This window comes from Salmo salar, chromosome 18 (genome assembly GCF_965601325.2).
Source record: "Salmo salar chromosome 18, fSalSal1, whole genome shotgun sequence".
NCBI lineage: Eukaryota > Metazoa > Chordata > Actinopteri > Salmoniformes > Salmonidae > Salmo > Salmo salar.
This window is the reverse complement of record NC_138308.1, coordinates 100,197,590-100,220,759: the sequence shown is the minus strand read 5'-3', so window position 1 is coordinate 100,220,759 and position 23,170 is coordinate 100,197,590. Positions and strand designations below refer to the sequence as shown.

Genomic DNA, 23,170 nt, shown 5'->3' with positions numbered 1-23,170 from the left:
AGAAACACGACACTTCAAACGTATCAAACTGGTGAGACGCAACACACATTTCTTCTGTTCCTCAGAAGCACAAAACATTTAAATGAGACAGCCTCCAGTGATCCTCACTCTACCCAGAACTCTCTCCACCAGTTTGAATACCTCAAATGGATTCCTCCAGATTGGTAATTGGTTCAGCTGCTCCTCATTTACAAACCGTACTCCTACAAGATACAAAGTAACATTCTCTTCTCTGTCTTCTCTACTTTGCTCCTTTTTCCTTTGTTTTGGACTCCACTTCTCCTTGATTCTACCACCATTAGATTCAGAACTCATCATCCGCTTCCGCCATCTTTTTCACCTGCGTGAATCTTCCCTCTTCTCCAGCCCAGACGGAGACAAATGTTTTGACCTAAAACGCAACAATGATATGTGCATTCCGCCACCTACTGTACAGCTGGGTAATAAGGATTTAAAAATTAATCCATACAAACTATCAGTAACGAAATGTTAAATCATCTTTTCTGTTTTAATCAGGTACCTACACAGGCTCAGAAGGATCATGTGATAGAGGGACAGTCCTTGCAGTACTTCTGCCATTAAGTCTTGGAGGCCCAAAAACGTCCCGGCTTCAGATATAATGATGTCCAGATTCTTGGACTTCTTGGACACTTGTCCTGTGCAATTAATCACTGTGGATATAAATACTACAAACTCCACCGTCACAATAAGTGTATCCAGATCACTTGATTGAAGTATAGCAACTAGTTGTGGTTCATTGTAACAAAACAAAACGGATGGCACTGTGATAGACTACATCCAGTTTGCTGAGTAGAGTGTTGGAGGCTATTTTGTAAATGACATCGCCAAAATCAAGGATCGGTAGGATAGTCTGATATGGACATTAACTTTGTGTCAAATGTCCTAAAACACATAGGAGCACAAATGTGAATCGTGAAATAAACATGACAACAGTGGCGACCCGTCATTCTGGGCAGGTGGGTTGAACACTACCTGTTTACCTATATACACACACTACAATTCATAAGTTTTAGAAAATGTACTCATTCAAGGGGTTTTCTTTATTTTTACTAATTTCTACATTGTAGAATAAAAGTGAAGACATCAAAAGTATGAAATAACACATATGGAATCATGTGGTAACCAAATAAGTGTTAAACAAATCGAAACATGTTATATTTGAGATTGTTCAAATAGCCACCCTTTACCTTGATGACAGCTTTGCACACTTTTGGCATTCTCTAATCTAGCTTCATGAAGTAGTCACCTGGAATGCATTTCAATTAACAGGTCTGCCTTGTTAAAAGTTAATGTGGCATTTCTTACTTTCTTAATGTGTTTGAGCCAGTCAGTTGTGTTGTGAACCTGGAATGGAGTATTTAGAAGATACTCAAGGCCCTGGGGGCTGTAGGGGAAACCTGGAATGGAGCATTTAGAAGATACTCAAGGCCCTGGGGGCTGTAGGGGAAACCTGGAATGGAGCATTTAGAAGATACTCAAGGCCCTGGGGGCTGTAGGGGAAACCTGGAATGGAGTATTTAGAAGATACTCAAGGCCCTGGGGGCTGTAGGGGAAACCTGGAATGGAGCATTTAGAAGATACTCAAGGCCCTGGGGGCTGTAGGGGAAACCTGGAATGGAGTATTTAGAAGATACTCAAGGACCTGGGGGCTATAGGGGAAACCTGGAATGGATCATTTAGAAGATACTCAAGGCCCTGGGGGCTGTAGGGGGAACCTGGAATGGAGTATTTAGAAGATACATGAAGGGAAGTGAATGAAATTAAAAACTGAGTGGTTGTGATGTCATTCAGAACAGATTAAAAACAGGCTACATGATTGAGGAAAATCATTAATTTAATTCTATATGCTACAAAGACAAAAGCAATATCTTACCAAGATGATTAATTGAAAAATAATGGTTTTGCACAAAACAACCACAATATAACAAAGGGCCTACAAGAGTTTAATGTTTAAATCAAATCAAATAATGATGAATTTCTATAGAGACCTAAATTGGAAAATAAAGTAAATAATTGTAATAATTGAATTCTCCTCTCCTGTATGTTTTCTATCTCTGTAACATGTAACATTATACTGAACCTGTAACAATAATGCCTGAACCTCAACACCTATCAGTTGATCTGTATAGACATGAAAAGTGAAGGCATTTACAATATATCAACCATAATGCTATACAGTATATGACCAGTATATGACTGATGTTAAAGGACAGCTTCTGAATGAATAATACAACACACATTATATTAAAACACATTCCAATCAGAATAATACATGTATCAGTTAATAGATCACATTTGATCAAATGCCACTATTGTTCCAGCAGGTGGAGCTACAATGTAACAACATACAGCATTGTGACTCACAGTTCTATATTAGAATTCCATGAGTTCCATTCTGATGGTTGTTATGGTGATCAGGTGATCTCAGCCTCACTCTTCTTCAACATGATCACCTGTTCAACACAGAAGTAGTTCATCAGTGTGGCCATGTATTTACTTATCCAATACAGAACCACTTAGAAATGTAAATCATATCAGATGATTTACTAGTGAATACTGTGCTACTTAGAATCCTATCAAATTATTTCCAATGAGGAACCTGCTTATGTCCAGCTCTCCCTTATCAATACCAGGTCTATTTACGGATATGTCCAGCTCTCCGATATCAATACCAGGGGTTTTTACTCCTCATCAATGCCTGGGCTATTTGCTGATATGTCCAGCTCTCCCATATCAATACCTGGGCTTTTTACTACTTATGTCCAGCTCTCCCATATCAATACCTGGGCTATTTACTGCTTATCAATACCAGGGCTATTTACTCCTTATCAATACCAGGGCTATTTACTGCTTATCAATACCAGGGCTATTTACTCCTTATCAATACCAGGGCTATTTACTCCTTATCAATACCAGGGCTATTTACTCATCAATACCAGGGCTATTTAGTCATTATCAATACCAGGGCTATTTACTCCTTATCAATACCAGGGCTATTTACTCCTTATCAATACCAGGGCTATTTACTCCTTATCAATACCAGGGCTATTTACTCCATATCAATACCAGGTCTATTTACTCCATATCAATACCAGGTCTATTTACTCATCAATACCAGGTCTATTTACTCCATATCAATACCAGGTCTATTTACTCCATATCAATACCAGGTCTATTTACTCATTATCAATACCAGGTCTATTTACTCATTATCAATACCAGGTCTATTTACTCATTATCAATACCAGGTCTATTTACTCATTATCAATACCAGGTCTATTTACTCATTATCAATACCTGGGCTGTTTACTTCTTATCAGTATGTGGCAATTTACTCCTTATCAATACCCAGGATATTTACTCCTTTTCAATACCCAGGATATTTACTCCTTTTCAATACCCAGGCTATTTACTCCTTTTCAATACCCAGGCTATTTACTCCTTATCAATACACATGATATTTACTCCTGATCAATACTTTGGATGTTTATTCTTCATCAATACCAGGGCTATTTACTCCTTATCAGTTCATATCAGTTAGATTACATATTGTGGTAGTTAATCCATCCTACTTTCTACTTCTACTAGGAGGTAACATAATATAGTACACACTGTGTTCAGAATACCATGTTGTGCCCCTGCAGCTGTTGTGTTGTAAGGTAGAAACTCACCTAATTGGTCTTGGTGGGTCTTCCTGGGTACCCTGGTTTCACCTAAACATACAGTTATCAACACTTTAAACATGGTTCAATCAGAGATACAGTTATCAACACTTTAAACATGGTTCAATCAGAGATACAGTTATCAACACTTTACAACATGGTTCAATCAGAGATACAGTTATCAACACTTTACAACAGGGTTCAATCAGAGCTACAGTTATCAACACTTTAAACATGGTTCAATCAGAGCTACAGTTATCAACACTTTACAACATGGTTCAATCAGAGATACAGTTATCAACACTTTACAACATGGTTCAATCAGAGATACAGTTATCAACACTTTACAACATGGTTCAATCAGAGATACAGTTATCAACACTTTACAACAGGGTTCAATCAGAGCTACAGTTATCAACACTTTAAACATGGTTCAATCAGAGCTACAGTTATCAACACTTTACAACATGGTTCAATCATAGATACAGTTATCAACACTTTACAACATGGTTCAATCAGAGATACAGTTATCAACACTTTACAACATGGTTCAATCAGAGATACAGTTATCAACACTTTACAACATGGTTCAATCAGAGATACAGTTATCAACACTTTACAACAGGGTTCAATCAGAGCTACAGTTATCAACACTTTAAACATGGTTCAATCAGAGCTACAGTTATCAACACTTTACAACATGGTTCAATCATAGATACAGTTATCAACACTTTACAACATGGTTCAATCAGAGATACAGTTATCAATGCTTTAACCTGTCTGGGATAGGGGGCAGTATTTTCACGGCCGGATAAAAAACGTACCCGATTTAAACTGGTTACTGCTCTTGCCCAGAAACGAGAATATGCATAGATTTGCATAGAAAACTCTGAAGTTTCGAAAACTGTTTGAATGGTGTCTGTGAGTATAACAGAACTCATATGGCAGGCAAAAACCTCAGAAAATTCCAAGCAGGAAGTGGCCTGTCTGCGAATTTTTAGTTCTCCATTTGCATCTCTATCGAAACTACAGTGCCCGTGGGGTTATGTAGCACTTTCGAAGGCTTCCATTGGCTCTCTAAAGCGTTCAGAAAGTGGATTGAGGTGTCTCTGGGCAGAGTACAGGAGCACAGTTTGTCAGTGGACTGCCTAGTGACTAAGAGATTGGAAATGCGCATTCACGAGACCTCGCTATTTTTTCTCTTCCTTTTTGAATGAATACAGCATTGTCCGGTTGGAATATTATCGCTATTTCACGAGAAAAATAGCATAAAAATTGATTTGAAACAGCGTTTGACATGCTTCTAAGTACGGTAAATGAACAATTTGAAGTGTTTTGTCTCGAAATGAGCTCGCGCGTTACCCTTTGGATAGTGACCTGAACGCACGAACAAAACGGAGGTATTTGCACATAACTATGGATTATTGGAACAAAAACAACATTTGTTGTGGAGGTAGCAGTCCTGGGAGTGCATTCTGACGAAGAACAGAAAAGGTAATCCAATTTTTCTAATACTAATTCTGAGTTTAGTGAGCCCCGAACTTGGCGGGTGTCAAATTAGCTAGCCGTGATGGCTGAGCTATGTACTCAGAATATTGCAAAATGTGCTTTCGCCGAAAAGGTATTTTAAAATCTGACATAGCGATTGCATAAAGGAGTTCTGTATCTATAATTATTAAAATAATTGTTATTTATTTTGCCAACATTTATCATGAGTAATTTAGTAAATTCACCGGAAGTTTTCGGTGGGAGTACAATTTCTGAACATCACACGCCAATGTAAAAAGCTGTTTTTTGATATAAATATGAACTTCATTGAACAAAACATGCATGTATTGTATAACATAATGTCCTAGGAGTGTCATCTGATGAAGATCATCAAAGGCTAGTGCTGCATTTAGCTGTGGTTTGGGTTTTTGTGACATATATGCTTGTTTGAAAAATGAATGTGTGGTTATTTGTGTCTATGTACTCTCCTAACATAATCTAATGTTTTGCTTTCGCTGTAAAGCCTTTGAAATCGGACAATGTGGTTATCTAGACGTCCCGCTAGTGGAACACCGCTCCAATATCCAATGATGGGCGTGGCGCGAAATACAAACTCCTCTAAAATCCGAAAACTTCCATTTTTCAAACATATGACTATTTTACACCATTTTAAAGACAAGACTATCCTTTATCTAACCACACTGTCCGATTTCAAAAAGGCTTTACAGCAAAAGCAAAACATTAGATTATGTCAGCAGAGTACCCAGCCAGAAATAATCAGACACCCATTTTTCAAGCTAGCATATAATATCACAAAAAACAAAACCACAGCTAAATGCAGCACTAACCTTTGATGATCTTCATCAGATGACAACCCTAGGACATTATGTTATACAATGCATGCATGTTTTGTTCAATCAAGTTCATATTTATATCAAAAACCTGCTTTTTTACATTAGCATGTGACGTTCAGAACTAGCATACCCCCTGCAAACTTCCGGTGAATTTACTAAATTACTCACGATAAACGTTCACAAAAAACATAACAATTATTTTAAGAATTATAGATACAGAACTCCTCTAGGCACTCGATATGTCCAATTTTAAAATAGCTTTTCGGTGAAAGCACATTTTGCAATATTCTCAGTAGATAGCCCAGCCATCACGGCTAGCCATAAAGCTAATAATTATATGCCTATTCTAGTTTCTGGGCAGGAGTAATAATCAGATTAAATCGGGTACGTTTTTTATCCGGCCGTGAAAATACTGCTCCCTAGCCATAAGAGGTTAACGAGAGTCTTATCTTTCAAATGGTGTAAAATAGTCTTATGTTTGAAATACTGACATTTTAGCATTTTTGAGGTTTTGTATTTTGCGCCACGCTCTTCCACTGGCTGTTGAATAGAGTGGGACGCTAACTTCCCACCTAGCCCTTAGAAGTTAAACATGGTTCAATCAGAGATACAGTTATCAACACTTTATAACATGGTTCAATCAGAGATACAGTTATCAACACTTTACAACATGGTTCAATCAGAGATACAGTTATCAATACTTTACAACATGGTTCAATCAGAGATACAGTTATCAGCACTTTACAACATGGTTCAATCAGAGCTACATTTATCAACACTTTACAACATGGTTCAATCAGAGATACAGTTATCAACACTTTACAACATGGTTCAATCAGAGCTACCGTTATCAACACTTTACAACATGGTTCAATCAGAGATACAGTTATCAACACTTTACAACATGGTTCAATCAGAGATACAGTTATCAACACTTTACAACATGGTTCAATCAGAGATACAGTTATCAACACTTTACAACATGGTTCAATCAGAGCTACAGTTATCAACACTTTACAACATGGTTCAATCAGAGATACAGTTATCAACACTTTAATCATGGTTCAATCAGAGCTACAGTTATCAACACTTTAATCATGGTTCAATTAGAGCTAGTTATCAACACTTTACAACATGACTCAGTCAGAACTAGTTATCGACACTTTACAACATAACTCAGTCAGTACTACTGCACTATTGTCAGTCCTTGTGATATACTATTTCTGATATACAATAGGTATTCTGTTGGAATGAGGCGATCCTGTATAAACTCAGGGTCTCACCTTGAGCCCTGCTCCTGCAGCATTTCACCAGCAGTATGATGGTCACCAGCAGGTAGGGAGACCCCACCAGTAGACTACACAACATCCTGGGAAGAGACATGGACAACACTGGGACTGCTGGAGATGGAATGGGAGTTGGAACAGCATCTGGAGAAAGAATGAGACCTGTATTATGAGCACATTTATGGGTAGGGAGACCCCACCAGTAGACTACACAGCAGCCTGGGTAGAGATATGGACAACACTGGAGATGGTGCTGGAGAAAGACAGGAAAATACACACTCATATACACAGACACACACATATATATACACACACACGCACACACAGATTTAGAATTGTGTTCATAAATGTAATATGTGCAGTATATTTATACTGGAGACTGAAAATATTTGGCATGGGTCCTCAGATCCTCAAAAGGTTCTACAGCTGCAACATCGAGAGCATCCTGACTGGTTGCATCACCGCCTGGTATGACAACTGCTCAGCCTCCGAACACAAAGCACTACAGAGGGTAGTGTAAACGGCCCAGTACATCACTGGGGCCAAGCTTCCTGCCATCCAGGACCTCTATACCTGGCGGTGTCAGAGGAAGGCCCTAAAAATTGTCAAAGACTCCAGCCACCCTAGTCATAGTCTGTTCTCTCTGCTACCACACGGCAAGCGGTACCGAAGTGCCAAGTCTAGGTCCAAGAGGCTTCACAGTCATCCAGGATACTGCAGGGATGGTCATGTCTCCTGTAGTCTCAGTCCTGGTGAGGGATCCATCTGTCAGATCACAGCAAAATCACAGTCTACTTAATGAAGATTATAATGAAAATCCTAAAAGGAAGAGTTATAATTGGATGTAGGCCTAGGACAGTCATTTGATGAGTATCAGATGTAAATAAATGTATGGGTTTTGTTTATTCTTGAATAACATTCATGTTTCCATATAGCGTTTGATGTATCAGTGTGTATTATTTAGTCATTAAGGGTGAATTGATAAGGGATTTATATGTTTAACTTCTCTGGGCTAGGTGGGACGTGACAGTCCCACATGCCGGACCCACTATTCAACAGCCAGTAAAATAGCATGGCGCGAAATACAAAACAGCAAAAATCTCATAATTTCATTTTTTCAAACAATCAACTATTTTACACCATTTTAAAGATAAACTTCTCGTTAATCTTACGACATTGTCCGATTTCAAAAAGGCTCTACGGAGAAAGCATAAAATTAGATTATGTTAGGACATAAACTTCTCAAGAAAAACCACACAGCCATTTTCCAAGCAAGGACATGCATAAAAAAAAAAAAAAATACAGCTAAAATATTCACTAACCTTTGATGATCTTCATCAGATGGCACTCATAGGACTTCATGTTACACAATACATGTATGTTTTGCTCGATAAAGTTCATATTTATATCCAAAAACCCCATTTTACATTGGCTCGTGATGTTCAGAAAATGTATTCTCACCAAAACCTCCGGTGAATGTGCACATCAATTTACAAAAATAGTCATCATAAACGTTGATAAAATTTACAACAGTTATTGAAAGAAATATAGATATACTTCTCTTTAATGCAACCGCTGTGTCAGATTTTAAAATAGCTTTACAGAGAAAACACATTTTTCAATATTCTGAGTACATAGCTCACCATCAAAGCAAGCTATACAGATACCCGCCAAGTTCAGGGGTCAACTAAACTCAGAATTAGTATCATAAATATTCTCTTACCTTTGCTGATCTTGCTCAGAATGCGCTCCCAGGACTCCTACTTCCACAAGAAATGCCTCTCTAAATACTCCATATTTATGTCCAAATACCTCTGTTTTGTTCGTGCGTTCAGATCACTATCCAAAGGCATAACGCGCGAGCGTAAATCCAGACACAAAAAGTCAAATAGTTCCATTACCGTTCGTAGAAACATGTCAAACGTTGTTTACAATCAATCCTTGCGGTCTTTTTAACATAAAACATCAATAATATTCCAACCGGACAATAGCGTATTCATTACAGAGGAAAAAGAAGGAGGGGCGCGCTGGCGGGCTCGTGCATCACCAAGTTCTTTGTCCTCAGGCAGTCCACTCATTGACTGAGCTCCTATTTTCTGCCCAGTAACAGGAGAAGGATGAAACACATTGCTAAAGGCTGTTGACAGCCAATGGAAGCCTTAGGAAGTGCAATGTGACCCCACAGACACTGTAGTTTCGATAGGGATTCAAAAGAAGAACTACAATTCTCAGATTTCCCACTTCCTGGTTGGATTTTTCTCAGGTTTTTGCCTGCCGTATGAGTTCTGTTAAACTCACAGACATCATTCTAACAGTTTTAGAAACTTCAGAGTGTTTTCTATCCAAATCTACCAATAATATGAAAATATTCGACTCTGGGCCCGAGTATTAGGCAGTTTACTCTGGGCAAGCTTTTCATCCGAAAATGAAAATACTTCCCCCCTATACCTTAAAAAGTTAAATGTAATGATTAAATAATTCTACCCTGAAACCTAACTGTTAGTGATTATTACTTTATGTAGCATGTATAATGAATAATTAAAGTACTAAACGTAAGTCCCATAAGGTTTAGTAGAGACCTGTGAGGAAGAGAAATGAATGTATGTGTGTGCCTAAGAAAATACTGAGAACAATTAAGACTGTATTTGGCTCAACCTGGCTAGAACTGAGAAACTTATGATAGGACAGGGAGTACTTCTCAAGGTTCCTCTAATCTCGGGGGAAAGGAACGGACAGCGCTGGGTAGTGATAAACAGTGGGGAGAACTCTGGGGAGGGATACAACTCACCTACTGTTCATGTGTATGTATGTGCGTAGGATATCTACGGTTTGTGTGGAGGTATGTGCGTAAGGAAGAAGCAAGTTATAAAATGAATGTCTTTGTATAATGGACTTCAGAACGTTCTCATGAATAAACTGTACGAACCTTTTGCATAAGCTGAGTCTTTGCCTAATTATTATTAACCCAGCGTCTTACAAAGCTTGGGGATTAGTCAAAGCTTATTGATTGTTAGTTATTATCATTTGGATTGAACATTCTCAAGACAGGTAAGTAGTATGGAAATCACTGTAATTGTGAAGGTGTAATCTTGGCAGTAGAAAACCTAAACAGTATATTTGACCTCTCATCTTCCTTATCAAATCAAAAAATATGAAGCAGGCAACCTAAGAAAATTAACAACAATGACAAATGGTTTGATGAAGAATGCAAAAACCTAAGAAAGAAATTGAGAAACCTGTCTAACCAAAAACATAGAGACCCAGAAAACCTGAGCCTACACCTTCACTATGGTGAATCACTAAAACAATACAGAAATACACTACGGAAAAAGAAGGAAGAGCACATCAGAAATCAGCTCATTGTTATTGAAGAATCCATAAAAATGGGAAAACTGTAAACTAACAACAACACGAAGAGTTCTGACCCCAACAACTACGATGGGATATGCATCAACACCAACCTTTGGAAAATCCGCTGCATTATCATTAACAGCAGACTTGTACATTTCCTCAGCAAAAACAATATCCTGAGCAAATGTCAAATTGGCTTTTTACCAAATAACCGTACGACAGAACAATATTCACCCTGCACACGCTAATTGACAAACAAACCAAAACAAAGACAAAGTCTTCTCATGCTTTGTTGATTTCAAAAAAGCTTTTGACTCAATTTGGCAAAAGGGCCTGCTATACAAACTGATGAAAAGTGGTGTTGGGGGAAAAACATACGACATAAAATCCATGTACACAAACAACAAGTGTGCGGTTAAAATGGACAAAAAACATACATTTCTTTCCACTGGGCCATAGGGTGAGACAGGGATGCAGCTTAAGCCCCACCCTCTTCAACATACATATCAGTGAATTGGCAAGGGCACTAGAACAGTCTGCAGCACCCGGCCTCACCATACAAGAATCTGAAGTCTACTGTTTGTTGATGATCTGGTGGTCCTGTCCCCAACCAAGGAGGGCCTACAGCAGCACCTAGATCTTCTGTATTTATGCTGCAGTAGTTTATGTGTCGGGGGGCTAGGGTCAGCCTGTTACATCTGGAGTATTTCTCTTGTCTTATCCGGTGTCCTATGTGAATTTAAATATAGTCTCTTAAATTCTCTCTTTCTTTTTCTATCTCGGAGGACCTGAGCCATAGGACCATGCCTCAGGACTACCTGGCATGATGACTCCTTGCTGTCCCCAGTCCACCTGTCCGTGCTGCTGCTCCAGTGTCCAACTGTTCTGCCTGCGGCTATGGAACCCTGACCTGTTCACCGAACGTGCTACCTGTCCCAGACCTGCTGTCCCAGACCTGCTGGAACCCTGACCTGTTCACCGGACTTGCTACCTGTCACAGACCTGCTGTTTTCAATTCTCTAGAGACAGCAGGAGCGGTAGAGATACTCTCAAAGATCGGCTATGAAAAAAGCCAACTGACACTTACTCTTGAGTTCCTGACTTGTTGCACCCTCGACAACTACTGTGATTATTATTATTTGACCATGCTGGTCATTTATGAACATTTGAAGATCTTGGCCATGTTCTGTCATAATCTCCATCCCGGCACAGCCAGTGGAGGACTGGCCACCCCTCATAGCCTGGTTCCTCTCTAGGTTTCTTCCTAGGTTTTGGCCTTTCTAGGGAGGTTTCCTAGCCACCGTGCTTCTACACCTGCATTGCTTGCTGTTTGGGGTTTTAGGCTGGGTTTCTGTACAGCACTTTGAGAGTATCAGCTGATGTAAGAAGCTCAGTAAGACAAAAATAATGGTGTTCCAAAAAAGGTCCAGTTCCCAGGACCACGAATACAAATTCCATCTAGACACCGTTGCACTAGAGCAGGTACTCCCAAACTGGGGTACGCACGCCTTTGAGCGCAAGGGAGGGGTAGCGGGAGCAGGTGTGACAGTCTTACTGTTATACAGACATCATACACACTCTCAATAAATCACATCCAATATCACACACATCAACCTAGTGAGACCTACTACACATATAGACACTGTCACTAAATCACATCCAATATTAAACACATCAACCTACTCAGATCTACTACACACATAATATACTGAATGTTCTATCATCTGTTTCATTGGCTCACAGCCAAACAGGCAAGGGAATAAAACAAATACTGCAATACAAATACAAATGTCGATCTTAATGTGCAAATAGTCAGGAATGATTCGCAAGGAAGGTGGATCCATTTGAATATGAAAGTGGATGAAAAACATATTTGGTTCATTAATCTATATGGTCCAAATCAGGATGATCCATAATTCTTCGAAAATATTAATACCAATTTATTGAACTTACAGGAAATAAATGATAAATTCATCATGGTGGGAGACTATAACACAATGTTTACACACTGTTCCTAGGCCGTCATTGAAAATAAGAATTTGTTTTAACTGACTTGCCTAGTTAAAAAAAGCTAAAATAAAACTTTGTTTAACACTTGTTTGGTTACAACATGATTCCATACGTGTTATTTCATAGTTTTGATGTCTTCACTATTATTCTACATTGTAGAAAATAGTAAAAATAAATCAAAACCCTTGAATGAGTGGGTGTGTCAAAACTTTTGACTTTGACTGTATGTATTACTTCTACTGACCAAGCAAAATTAAAAAAAAAAAAATTACAAGAACACAAATTATTATGAATATAACGTCTCACACTTAACAGTGTAAAGAAGAACCAAATAATCTGAATGTCAAGGTTTCTCATATTCTCACCTGTCACAGTCATCCAGCTCTCTGGTGATTCTCCTTCAGAGTTGGTACACTTGTAGAGTCCTTCATCTGACTTGGATACTGCAGGGATGGTCATCTCTCCTGTAGTCTCAGCCCTGATGAGGGATCCATCTTTGTAGAAAACAGCTGTGAGGTCAGAGAGAGTTCCCTGATATCTGCAGCGCAGAGTCACAGAATCTCCCTCAGTCACAGGAAGGGCAGGGCTCTCCAGGATCACAGCTCCAGCTGTATATAATATATAAACATCATATATAAACAGGTCTCTCCAGGATCACAGCACCAGCTGTATATAATATATAAACATTATATATAAACAGGTCTCTCCATGATCACAGCACCAGCTGTATATAATATATAAACATCATATATAAACAGGTCTCTCCAGGATCACAGCTCCAGCTGTATAGAATATATAAACATCATATATAAACAGGTCTCTCCAGGATCACAGCTCCAGCTGTATATAATATATAAACATCATATATAAACAGGTCTCTCCAGGATCACAGGACCAGCTGTATATAATATATAAACATCATATATAAACAGGACTCTCCAGGATCACAGCTCCAGCTGTATATTATATATAAACAGGTCTCTCCAGGATCACATCTCCAGCTGTATATAATATATAAACATCATATATAAACAGGTCTCTCCAGGATCACAGCTCCAGCTGTATATAATATATAAACATCATATATAAACAGGTCTCTCCAGGATCACAGCTCCAGCTGTATATAATATATAAACATCATATATAAACGGGTCTCTCCAGGATCACAGCTCCAGCTGTATGTAATATATAAACATCATATATAAACAGGTCTCTCCAGGATCACAGCTCCAGCTGTATATAATATATAAACATCATATATAAACATAACATCAGCTATCAGAAACCAGATGAACCACTAAACACTATAATGTTAGTAGATGGTGTTTGTGGACATACCATCATATTCAAAGAACTGAGATCTGTCAGGACTGACGCTCAGAGAGGCTGGAGGAGAGAGATCTAAGAGAGAGAGAGAAAGGGAGAGAGAGAGAAGAGAGCGATGAAGCCTGTGAGCTGCATTGGAACAGAGATGCTGAAACACAGCAGAGAGAGGCTATTCTCTAGCTGTTTAACCTGGTGATGAGGGTAGGCTACTATCCTGAGATCTGGAGACAAGGCTTTATATTCTAACAGAGATGCTGAAACAGAGACAGTAGATCTAGCTGGTCTGTCATAATATAATAGAGACAGTAGATCTAGCTGGTCTGTCATAATATAATAGAGACAGTAGCTCTAGCTGGTCTGCCATAATATAATAGAGACAGTAGATCTAGCTGGTCTGTCATAATATAATAGAGACAGTAGATCTAGCTGGTCTGTCATAATATAATAGAGACAGTAGATCTAGCTGGTCTGTCATAATATAATAGAGACAGTAGATCTAGCTGGTCTGTCATAATATAATAGAGACAGTAGATCTAGCTGGTCTGTCATAATATAATAGAGACAGTAGATCTAGCTGGTCTGTCATAATATAATAGAGACAGTAGACCTAGCTGGTCTGTCATAATATAATAGAGACAGTAGATCTAGCTGGTCTGTCATAATATAATAGAGACAGTAGATCTTTCTCCAGATTATGTCCTGGTCTCCAGACAGAAGGGAGGGAGAGAGCCAGTTGGTGTCTGACTTTATTTTTTATATTTAACCTCTATTTAATTAGGCAAGTCAGATTAGAACAACATGTAATTTACAATGACATCCTAGGAATATTTGTTCAGTGGCAGAACGACAGACTTTTACCTTCTCAGCTCGGTGATTCAATCCACCAACCTTTCGGTAACTAGTCCAGTGCTCTAACCGCTAGGCTACCTGCCGCCCCAGACTATCACTGCCCCTTTTGTTGTATTGTAGTCCTGATCACTTCCCTATTGTTGTACTGTAGACCTGATCACTGCCCTATTGTTGTACTGTAGACCTGATCACTGCCCTATTGTTATACTGTAGACTTGATCACTGCCCTATTGTTGTACTGTAGACCTGATCACTGCCCTATTGTTGTACTGTAGACCTTATCACTGCCTTATTGTTGTACTGTAGACCTGATCACTGCCCTATTGTTGTACTGCAGACCTGATCACTGCCCTATTGTTGTACTGTAGACCTGATTAGTGACACCCCCACAGGGTTGGAGTTATAGTCATTATGTAGCTATATGAGTCTGTATGGAGTTATAGTCATTATGTAGCTATATGAGTCTGTATGGAGTTATAGTCATTATGTAGCTATATGAGTCTGTATGGAGTTATAGTCATTATGTAGCTATATGAGTCTGTATGGAGTTATAGTCATTATGTAGCTATATGAGTCTGTATGGAGTTATAGTCATTATGTAGCTATATGAGTCTGTATCTCACATCACAGAGTAACACTTTCTACCCTGTGATGTGTTGCAGGTGAGAGCAGCTAGAACAAGTGGAGATCCATTATGGAACATTATTTACTAAGAGAATAAGGACTGGAGACATGAAGAACCAATGAAGAGACCAGGAAGAAATGATACTATTATAGAACAGCTGATGAATATAGAGAGATGTTACTATTATAGAACAGGTGATGAATATAGATAAATGTTACTATTATAGAACAGGTGATGAATATAGAGAAATAATACTATTATAGAACAGGTGATGAATATAGAGAAATAATACTATTATAGAACAGGTGATGAATATAGAGAAATGTTACTATTATAGAACAGGTGATGAATATAGATAAATGTTACTATTATAGAACAGGTGATGAATATAGATAAATGTTACTATTATAGAACAGGTGATGAATATAGATAAATGTTACTATTATAGAACAGGTGATGAATATAGAGAAATGTTACTATTATAGAACAGGTGATGAATATAGATAAATGTTACTATTATAGAACAGGTGATGAATATAGAGAAATAATACTATTATAGAACAGGTGATGAATATAGATAAATGATACTATTATAGAACAGGTGATGAATATAGAGAAATGTTACTATTATAGAACAGGTGATGAATATAGATAAATGATACTATTATAGAACAGGTGATGAATATAGAGAAATGTTACTATTATAGAACAGGTGATGAATATAGATAAATGTTACTATTATAGAACAGGTGATGAATATAGATAAATGTTACTATTATAGAACAGGTGATGAATATAGATAAATGTTACTATTATAGAACAGGTGATGAATACAGATAAATGTACTCACCTCCACCTTGTCCGAGGCTACAGTATACCAGTGTACTCAACAGCACTGAAACACACAGAGAGAACTATCACTATGGTACATGATGTAAACACTGAAACACACAGAGAGAACTATCACTATGGTACATGATGTAAACACTGAAACACACAGAGAGAACTATCACTATGGTACGTGATCTAAACACTGAAACACACAGAGAGAACTATCACTATGGTACATGATGTAAACACTGAAACACACAGAGAGAACTATCACTATGGTACGTGATGTAAACACTGAAACACACAGAGAGAACTATCACTATGGTACATGATGTAAACACTGAAACACACAGAGAGAACTGTCACTATGGTACATGATGTAAACACTGAAACACACAGAGAGAACTATCACTATGGTACATGATGTAAACACTGAAACACACAGAGAGAAATATCACTATGGTACATGATAGTGATAGTTATAGATATATAGATATATATTAAACCTTAATCTGAAGGTAACCCATGGTAACCCATACAAATGAATCGAAGTATGGAGGTATATATAGATATTAACCTTCATCTGAAGCTAACCCATACAAATGAATGGAAGTATGGATATATATATATATATATATATATATATATAGATATTAAACCTTCATTTTATTTTTTATTTTCTTATTTCACCTTTATTTAACCAGGTAAGCTAGTTGAGAACAAGTTCTCATTTACAAGTGTGACCTGGCCAAGATAAAGCAAAGCAGTGCGACACAAACAACAACACAGAGTTACACATGGAATAAACAAACGTACAGTCAACGTACAGTCAATAACACAAAACAAAAAAGTGTATATATACAGTGTGTGCAAATTAGGTAAGATAACCTCTTACATCTAGACGTTCCGCTAGCGGAACACCTGCTCCAATATCTAATGATAGGCGTGGCGCGAATTACAAATTCCTCAAAAATCCAAAAACTTCCATTTTTCAAACATATGACTATTTCACACCATTTTAAAGACAAGACTCTCCTTTATCTAACCACACTGTCCGATTTCAAAAAGGCTTTACAGCGAAAGCAAAACATTAGATTATGTCAGCAGAGTACCCAGCCAGAAATAATCAGACACCCATTTTTCAAGCTAGCATATAATGTCACAAAAAACAAAACCACAGCTAAATGCAGCACTAACCTTTGATGATCTTCATCAGATGACACGCCTAGGACATTATGTTATACAATACATGCATGTTTTGTTCAATCAAGTTCATATTTATATCAAAAAACAGCTTTTTACATTAGCATGTGACGTTCAGAACTAGCATTCCCACCGAACACTTCCGGTGAATTTACTAAATTACTCACGATAAATGTTCACAAAAAACATAACAATTATTTTAAGAATTATAGATACAGACCTCCTTTATGCAATCGAGGTGTCCAATTTTAAAATAGCTTTTTGGTGAAAGCACATTTTGCAATATTCTGAGTAGATAGCTCGCCATCACAGGCTAGCTATTTTGACACCCACCAAGTTTGACCCTCACCAAACTCAGATTTACTATAAGTAAAATTGGATTACCTTTGCTGTTCTTCGTCAGAAGGCACTCCCAGGTCTCCTACTTCAATAACAAATGTTGGTTTGGTTCAAAATAATCCGTAGTTATATCCAAATAGCGGCGTTTTGTTCGTGCGTTCAAGACACTATCCAAAGGGTGACGAAGGGTTACGCGCCCGACGCGTTTCGTGACAAAAAAATTCTAAATATTCCATTAAAGTACTTCAAAGCATGTCAACCGCTGTTTAAAATCAATTTTTATGCTATTTTTCTCGTAAAAAAGCGATAATATTCCGACCGGGAGTCGTTGTTTTCATTCAAAGACGATAGAATAAAAACATGGTGTCGCCTCGTGCACGCGCCTCCAGTCTCTGTTCTCTGATCGACCACTATCTAAATGCTCTACTGTTTGTGTTTTTCAGCCAGGGCCTGCAAAGACATCATTCAGCTTTTTGCCGCCTTCTGAGAGCCTATGGGAGCCGTAGGACGTGTCACGTTACAGCAAAGAGCCTCAGTTTTAAATAAAGAGAGTGTAGAAGCCCAAGAAATGGTCAGAGACGGCACTTCCTGTAAGGAATCTACTCAGGTTTTGGCCTGCCAAATGAGTTCTGTTATACTCACAGACACCATTCAAACAGTTTTAGAAACTTTGGAGTGTTTTCTATCCAAAGCTAATAATTATATGCATATTCTAGTTTCTGGGCAGGAGTAATAATCAGATTAAATCAGGTAAGTTTTTTTATCCGGCCGTGAAAATACTGCCCCCTATCCATAACAGGATAAGGTAGGTTAGGCAATAAATAGGCCATAGTGGTGAGATAATTACAATTTAGCAATTAAACACTGGAGTGATAGAGACTGGAGTGATAGATGTGCAGAAGATGAATGTGCAAGTAGAGATACTGGGGTGCAAAAATAAAAAATAACAGTATGGGGTGCAGTGATCTGTGAGCTGCTCTGACAGCTGGTGCTTAAAGCTAGTGAGGGAGATATGAGTCTCCAGCTTCAGTGATTTTTGCAATTCGTTCCAGTCATTGGCAGCAGAGAACTGGAAGGAAAGGCGCCCAAAGGAGGAATTGGTTTTGGGGGTGACCAGTGAAATATACCTGATGGAGCACGTGCTACGGGTGGGTGCTGCTCTGGTGACCAGTGAGCTGAGATAAGGCAGGGCTTTACCTAGCAAAGACTTATAGATGGAGTCAGTGGGTTTGGCGACGAATATGAAGCGAGGGCCAGCCAATGAGAGCATATAGGTCACAGTGGTGGGTAGTATATGCGGCTTTGGTGACAAAACAGATGGCACTGTGATAGACTACATCCAATTTGTTGAGTAGAGTGTTGGAGGCTATTTTGTAAATGACATCGCTGAAGTCAAGGATCGGTAGGATAGTCAGTTTTACGAGGGTATGTTTGGCAGCATGAGTGAAGAATGCTTTGTTGCGAAATAGGAAGCCGATTCTAGATTTCAATTTTGCATTGGAGATGCTTAATGTGAGTTTGGAAGGAGAGTTTACAGTCTAACCTGACACCTAGGTATTTGTAGATGTCCACATATTCTAAGTCAGAACCGTCCAGAGTAGTGATGCTGGGCGGGCGGGCAGGTGCTGGTAGCGATTTGTTGAAGAGCATGCATTTAGTTTTACTTGCATTATGAGCAGTTGGAGGCCACGGAAGGAGAGTTGTATGGCATTGAAGCTCATCTGGAGGTTAGTTAACACAGTGTCCAAAGAAGGGCCAGAAGTATACAGAATGGTATCGTCTCCGTAGAGGTGGATCAGAGAATCACCAGCAGCAAGAGCAACATCATTGATGTACACAGAGAAAAGAGTCAGCCCGAGAATTTGACCCTGTGGCACCCCATAGAGACTGCCAGAGGTTCGGACAACAGGCCCTCCGATTTGACACACTGAACTCTGTCTGAGAAGTAGTTGGTGAACCAGGCGAGGCAGTCATTTGAGAAACCAAGGCTGTTGAGTCTGCTGATAAGAATGTGGTAATTGACAGAGTCGAAAGTCTTGGCCATGTCGATGAGTACAGCTGCACAGTATTGTCTCTTATCGATGGAGGTTATGATATCGTTTAGGACCTTGAGCGTGGCTGAGGTGCGCCCATGACCAGCTCGGAAACCAGATTGTATAGCAGAGAAGGTACGGTGGGATTTGAAATGGTCGGTGATCTGTTTGTTAACTTGGCTTTCGAATACCTTAGAAAGACAGGGTAGGATAGATATAGGTGTGCAGCTGTTTGTGTCTAGAGAGTCTCCCCGTTTGAAGAGGGGGATGACTGCGGCAGCTTTCCAATCTTTGGGAATCTCAGACGATACGAAAGAGAGGTTGAATAGGCTAGTAATAGGGGTTGAAACAATTTCGGCTGATCATTTTAGAAAGAGAGGGTCCAGATTGTCTAGTCCTGCTTATTTGTAGGGGTCCAGATTTTGCAGCTCTTTCAGAACATCAGCTATCTGGATTTGGGTGGAGAATAGGGGGGATGCTTGGGCAAGTTGCTGTGGGGGGTGTAGGGCTATTGACCAGGGTAGGGGTGGCCAGGTGGAAAGCATGGCAAGCCGTAGAAAAATGCTTATTGAAGATCTCAATTATCATGGATTTATCGGTGGTGACAGTGTTTCCTAGCCTCAGTGCAGTGGGCAGCTGGGAGGAGGTGCTCTTATTCTCCATGGACCTTAGAGTGTTGCAGAACCTTTTGGAGTTTGTGCTGCAGGATGCACATTTCTGTTTGAAAAAGCTAGCCTTTGCTTTCCTAACTGCCTGTGTAAATTGGTTCCTAACTTCCCTGAAAAATTGCATATCACGGGGGCTATTCGATTCTAATGCAGTATGCCACAGGATGTTTTTGTGCTGGTCAAGGGCAGTCAAGTCTGGATTGAACCACGGGCTATATCTGTTCCTGGTTCTACACTTTTTCATTGGGGCATGCTTATTTACGATTGTGAGGAAAGCACTTTTAAAGAATAACCAGGCATCTTCTACTGACGGAATGACGTCTGAAGGTAACCCATGGTAACCCATACAAATGAATGGTAGTATGGAGATATATATATATATATATAGATATTAAACCTTCATCTGAAGGTATCCCATACAAATGAAGTGAATATACAAATATATTTCCTTATCTTTCTTATATCTCGTAGATACGAGACACTATCCAAAACCTTATTCCTTAAACCTTAAATGAACAAAAATGTTTACTGTATTTTTTGCCATTTCTGAATGTGTTATAAAATGCACAGGTATGCTAGTAGTAGTACAGGCCAAATTAAATATTTTATCATATCATATTTATTAAAAAAATTATACAGACTGTTTGGCCATAATGACCATCGTTATGTTTGGAGGAAAAAGGGGGAGGCTTGCAAGCCGAATAACACCATCCCAACCGTGAAGCACGGGGGTGGCAGCATCATGTTGTGGGGGTGCTTTGCTGCACCAGTGTGCACTTCACAAAATAGATGGCATCATGAGGCATGAAAATTATGTGGATATATTGAAGCAACTTCTCAAGACACCAGTAAGGAAGTTAAAGCTTGGTAGCAAATGGGTCTTCCAAATGGACAATAACCCCAAGCATTCTTCCAAAGTTGTGGCAAAATGGCTTAAGGACAACAAAGTTAAGGTATTGGGGTGGCCATCACAAATTCCTGACCTCAATCCTATAGAAAATGTCTGGGTAGAATTAAAAAATGTGTGCGAGCAAGAAGGCCTACAAACCTGACTCAGTTACACCAGCTCTGTCAGGAGGAATGGGCCAAAGTTCACCCAACTTATTGTGGGAAGCTTGTGGACGGCTACCCGAAACATTTGACCCAAGTTAAACAAATTAAAGGCAATGCTACCAAATACTAATTGAGTGTATGTAAACTTCTAACCCACTGGAAATGTGATGAAAGAAATCAAATCTGAATTAAATCATTCTCTCTACGATTATTCTGACATTTCACATTCCTAAAATGAAGTCGTGATCCTAACTGACCTAAGACAGGGAATTTTTACTAGGATTGAATGTCAGGTGTAGTGAAAAACTGAGTTTATATGTACTTGGCTAAAGTGTATATAAACTTCCGACTTATTGACAATAGGAAAAATAGATATTTAACTATATAGACATTAAACTATATAGATATTAAACTATACAGATATTAAACTATACATATATTAAACGATTTAGATATTAAACTATTTAGATTTTAAACCATACACATTTTAAACTATACAGATATTAAACCATACAGTTATTAAAGTATACAGATATTAAACAATATAGATATACAGATATTAAACCATACAGATATTAAAATTATATCTAGACATTGAACTATATAAATATTAATCCATTTAGATAATATTCAACTCACAGAGTAGAAGACAGGTGCGTTCCATCTCAACGTGTCGATCACTAACTGTATCTAAACTCTAGTGACTTGTAGCCTGTCCATCCCCCCACCCACCTCTCCACTCTACCCGTCTATACTTCCTCTTGAGAAGGACTGAGAAGTATGAAAGATGTGTGTGACAGAATGAGGGGCCCTAGAGAGGAGAGAAACACAGAAAGAGAGAGAGAGATAGAGAGAGAAAGAGAGAGAGACAGAGAGAGAGATAGGAATAGAAAGAGATATAGATAGAAAGAGAGAGACACACACAGAGAGAGGTAGAGAGAGAGAAATAGAGAGAAAGGGATATATAGAAGAGAGGGACAGAGAGAAGAGAGACAGAGAGAGTTAGATAAATAGAGATTGAGAGAAAGGGGGATATATAGAAGAGAGGGACAGAGAGAGAGGGAGAGAGGGAGAGAGGGAGAGAGAGAGAGAGAAAGAGAGAGAGATAGACAGACTCTTGCTGTCTTGATCTCTGATTGCTCGGCTATGAAAAGCCAGCTGACAATTACTCCTAAGGTGCTGACCGGTTGCTCCCTCTACAACCACTGTTTATATTATTTGAATGTCTATGAATGTTTGAACAGCTTGAAAAATGACCTAGCCTTTATGGCCATGTACTCTTATAATCTCCAACCAGTTCGGATTTAAGTATAACTTTTGTATGACTGAAGCCTTTAATGAGAGGTCTAATGCTTTAAAATGTAATAATATTTTAATAATTTCTGCCTGCCCTCCGATTTCATACTCATTATATAAATAGGCCCATGTGCACCTCCATCAGATGAACCGCACTGAAGCGATTTTATTAAAGTTTGTAATATTGTCATAGTGATCTGTTATCAAACGATTATTATTATTATTATTATTATTAACACTGCATTATAATTACATAAAAGCCCCTTAGAAATTCT

At 38.6% G+C, this 23,170-nt stretch overlaps 1 protein-coding gene across 1 annotated transcript; it reads right to left on the bottom strand.

The window, feature by feature from the left end:
- Nucleotides 1-1,837: 1,837 nt before the first annotated feature.
- Nucleotides 1,838-22,438, bottom strand: LOC123732518 (Fc receptor-like protein 5). The gene is made up of 7 exons (XM_082965436.1): nt 22,239-22,438; nt 16,323-16,367; nt 14,011-14,073; nt 13,038-13,280; nt 7,309-7,455; nt 3,693-3,734; nt 1,838-2,474 (listed from the first exon to the last, which is right to left on the bottom strand). Exons 1-7 carry the CDS (start codon nt 22,261-22,263, stop codon nt 2,452-2,454), a joined length of 588 nt encoding a protein of 195 aa, XP_082821562.1. The 5' UTR covers nt 22,264-22,438; the 3' UTR covers nt 1,838-2,451.
- Nucleotides 22,439-23,170: the final 732 nt, after the last annotated feature.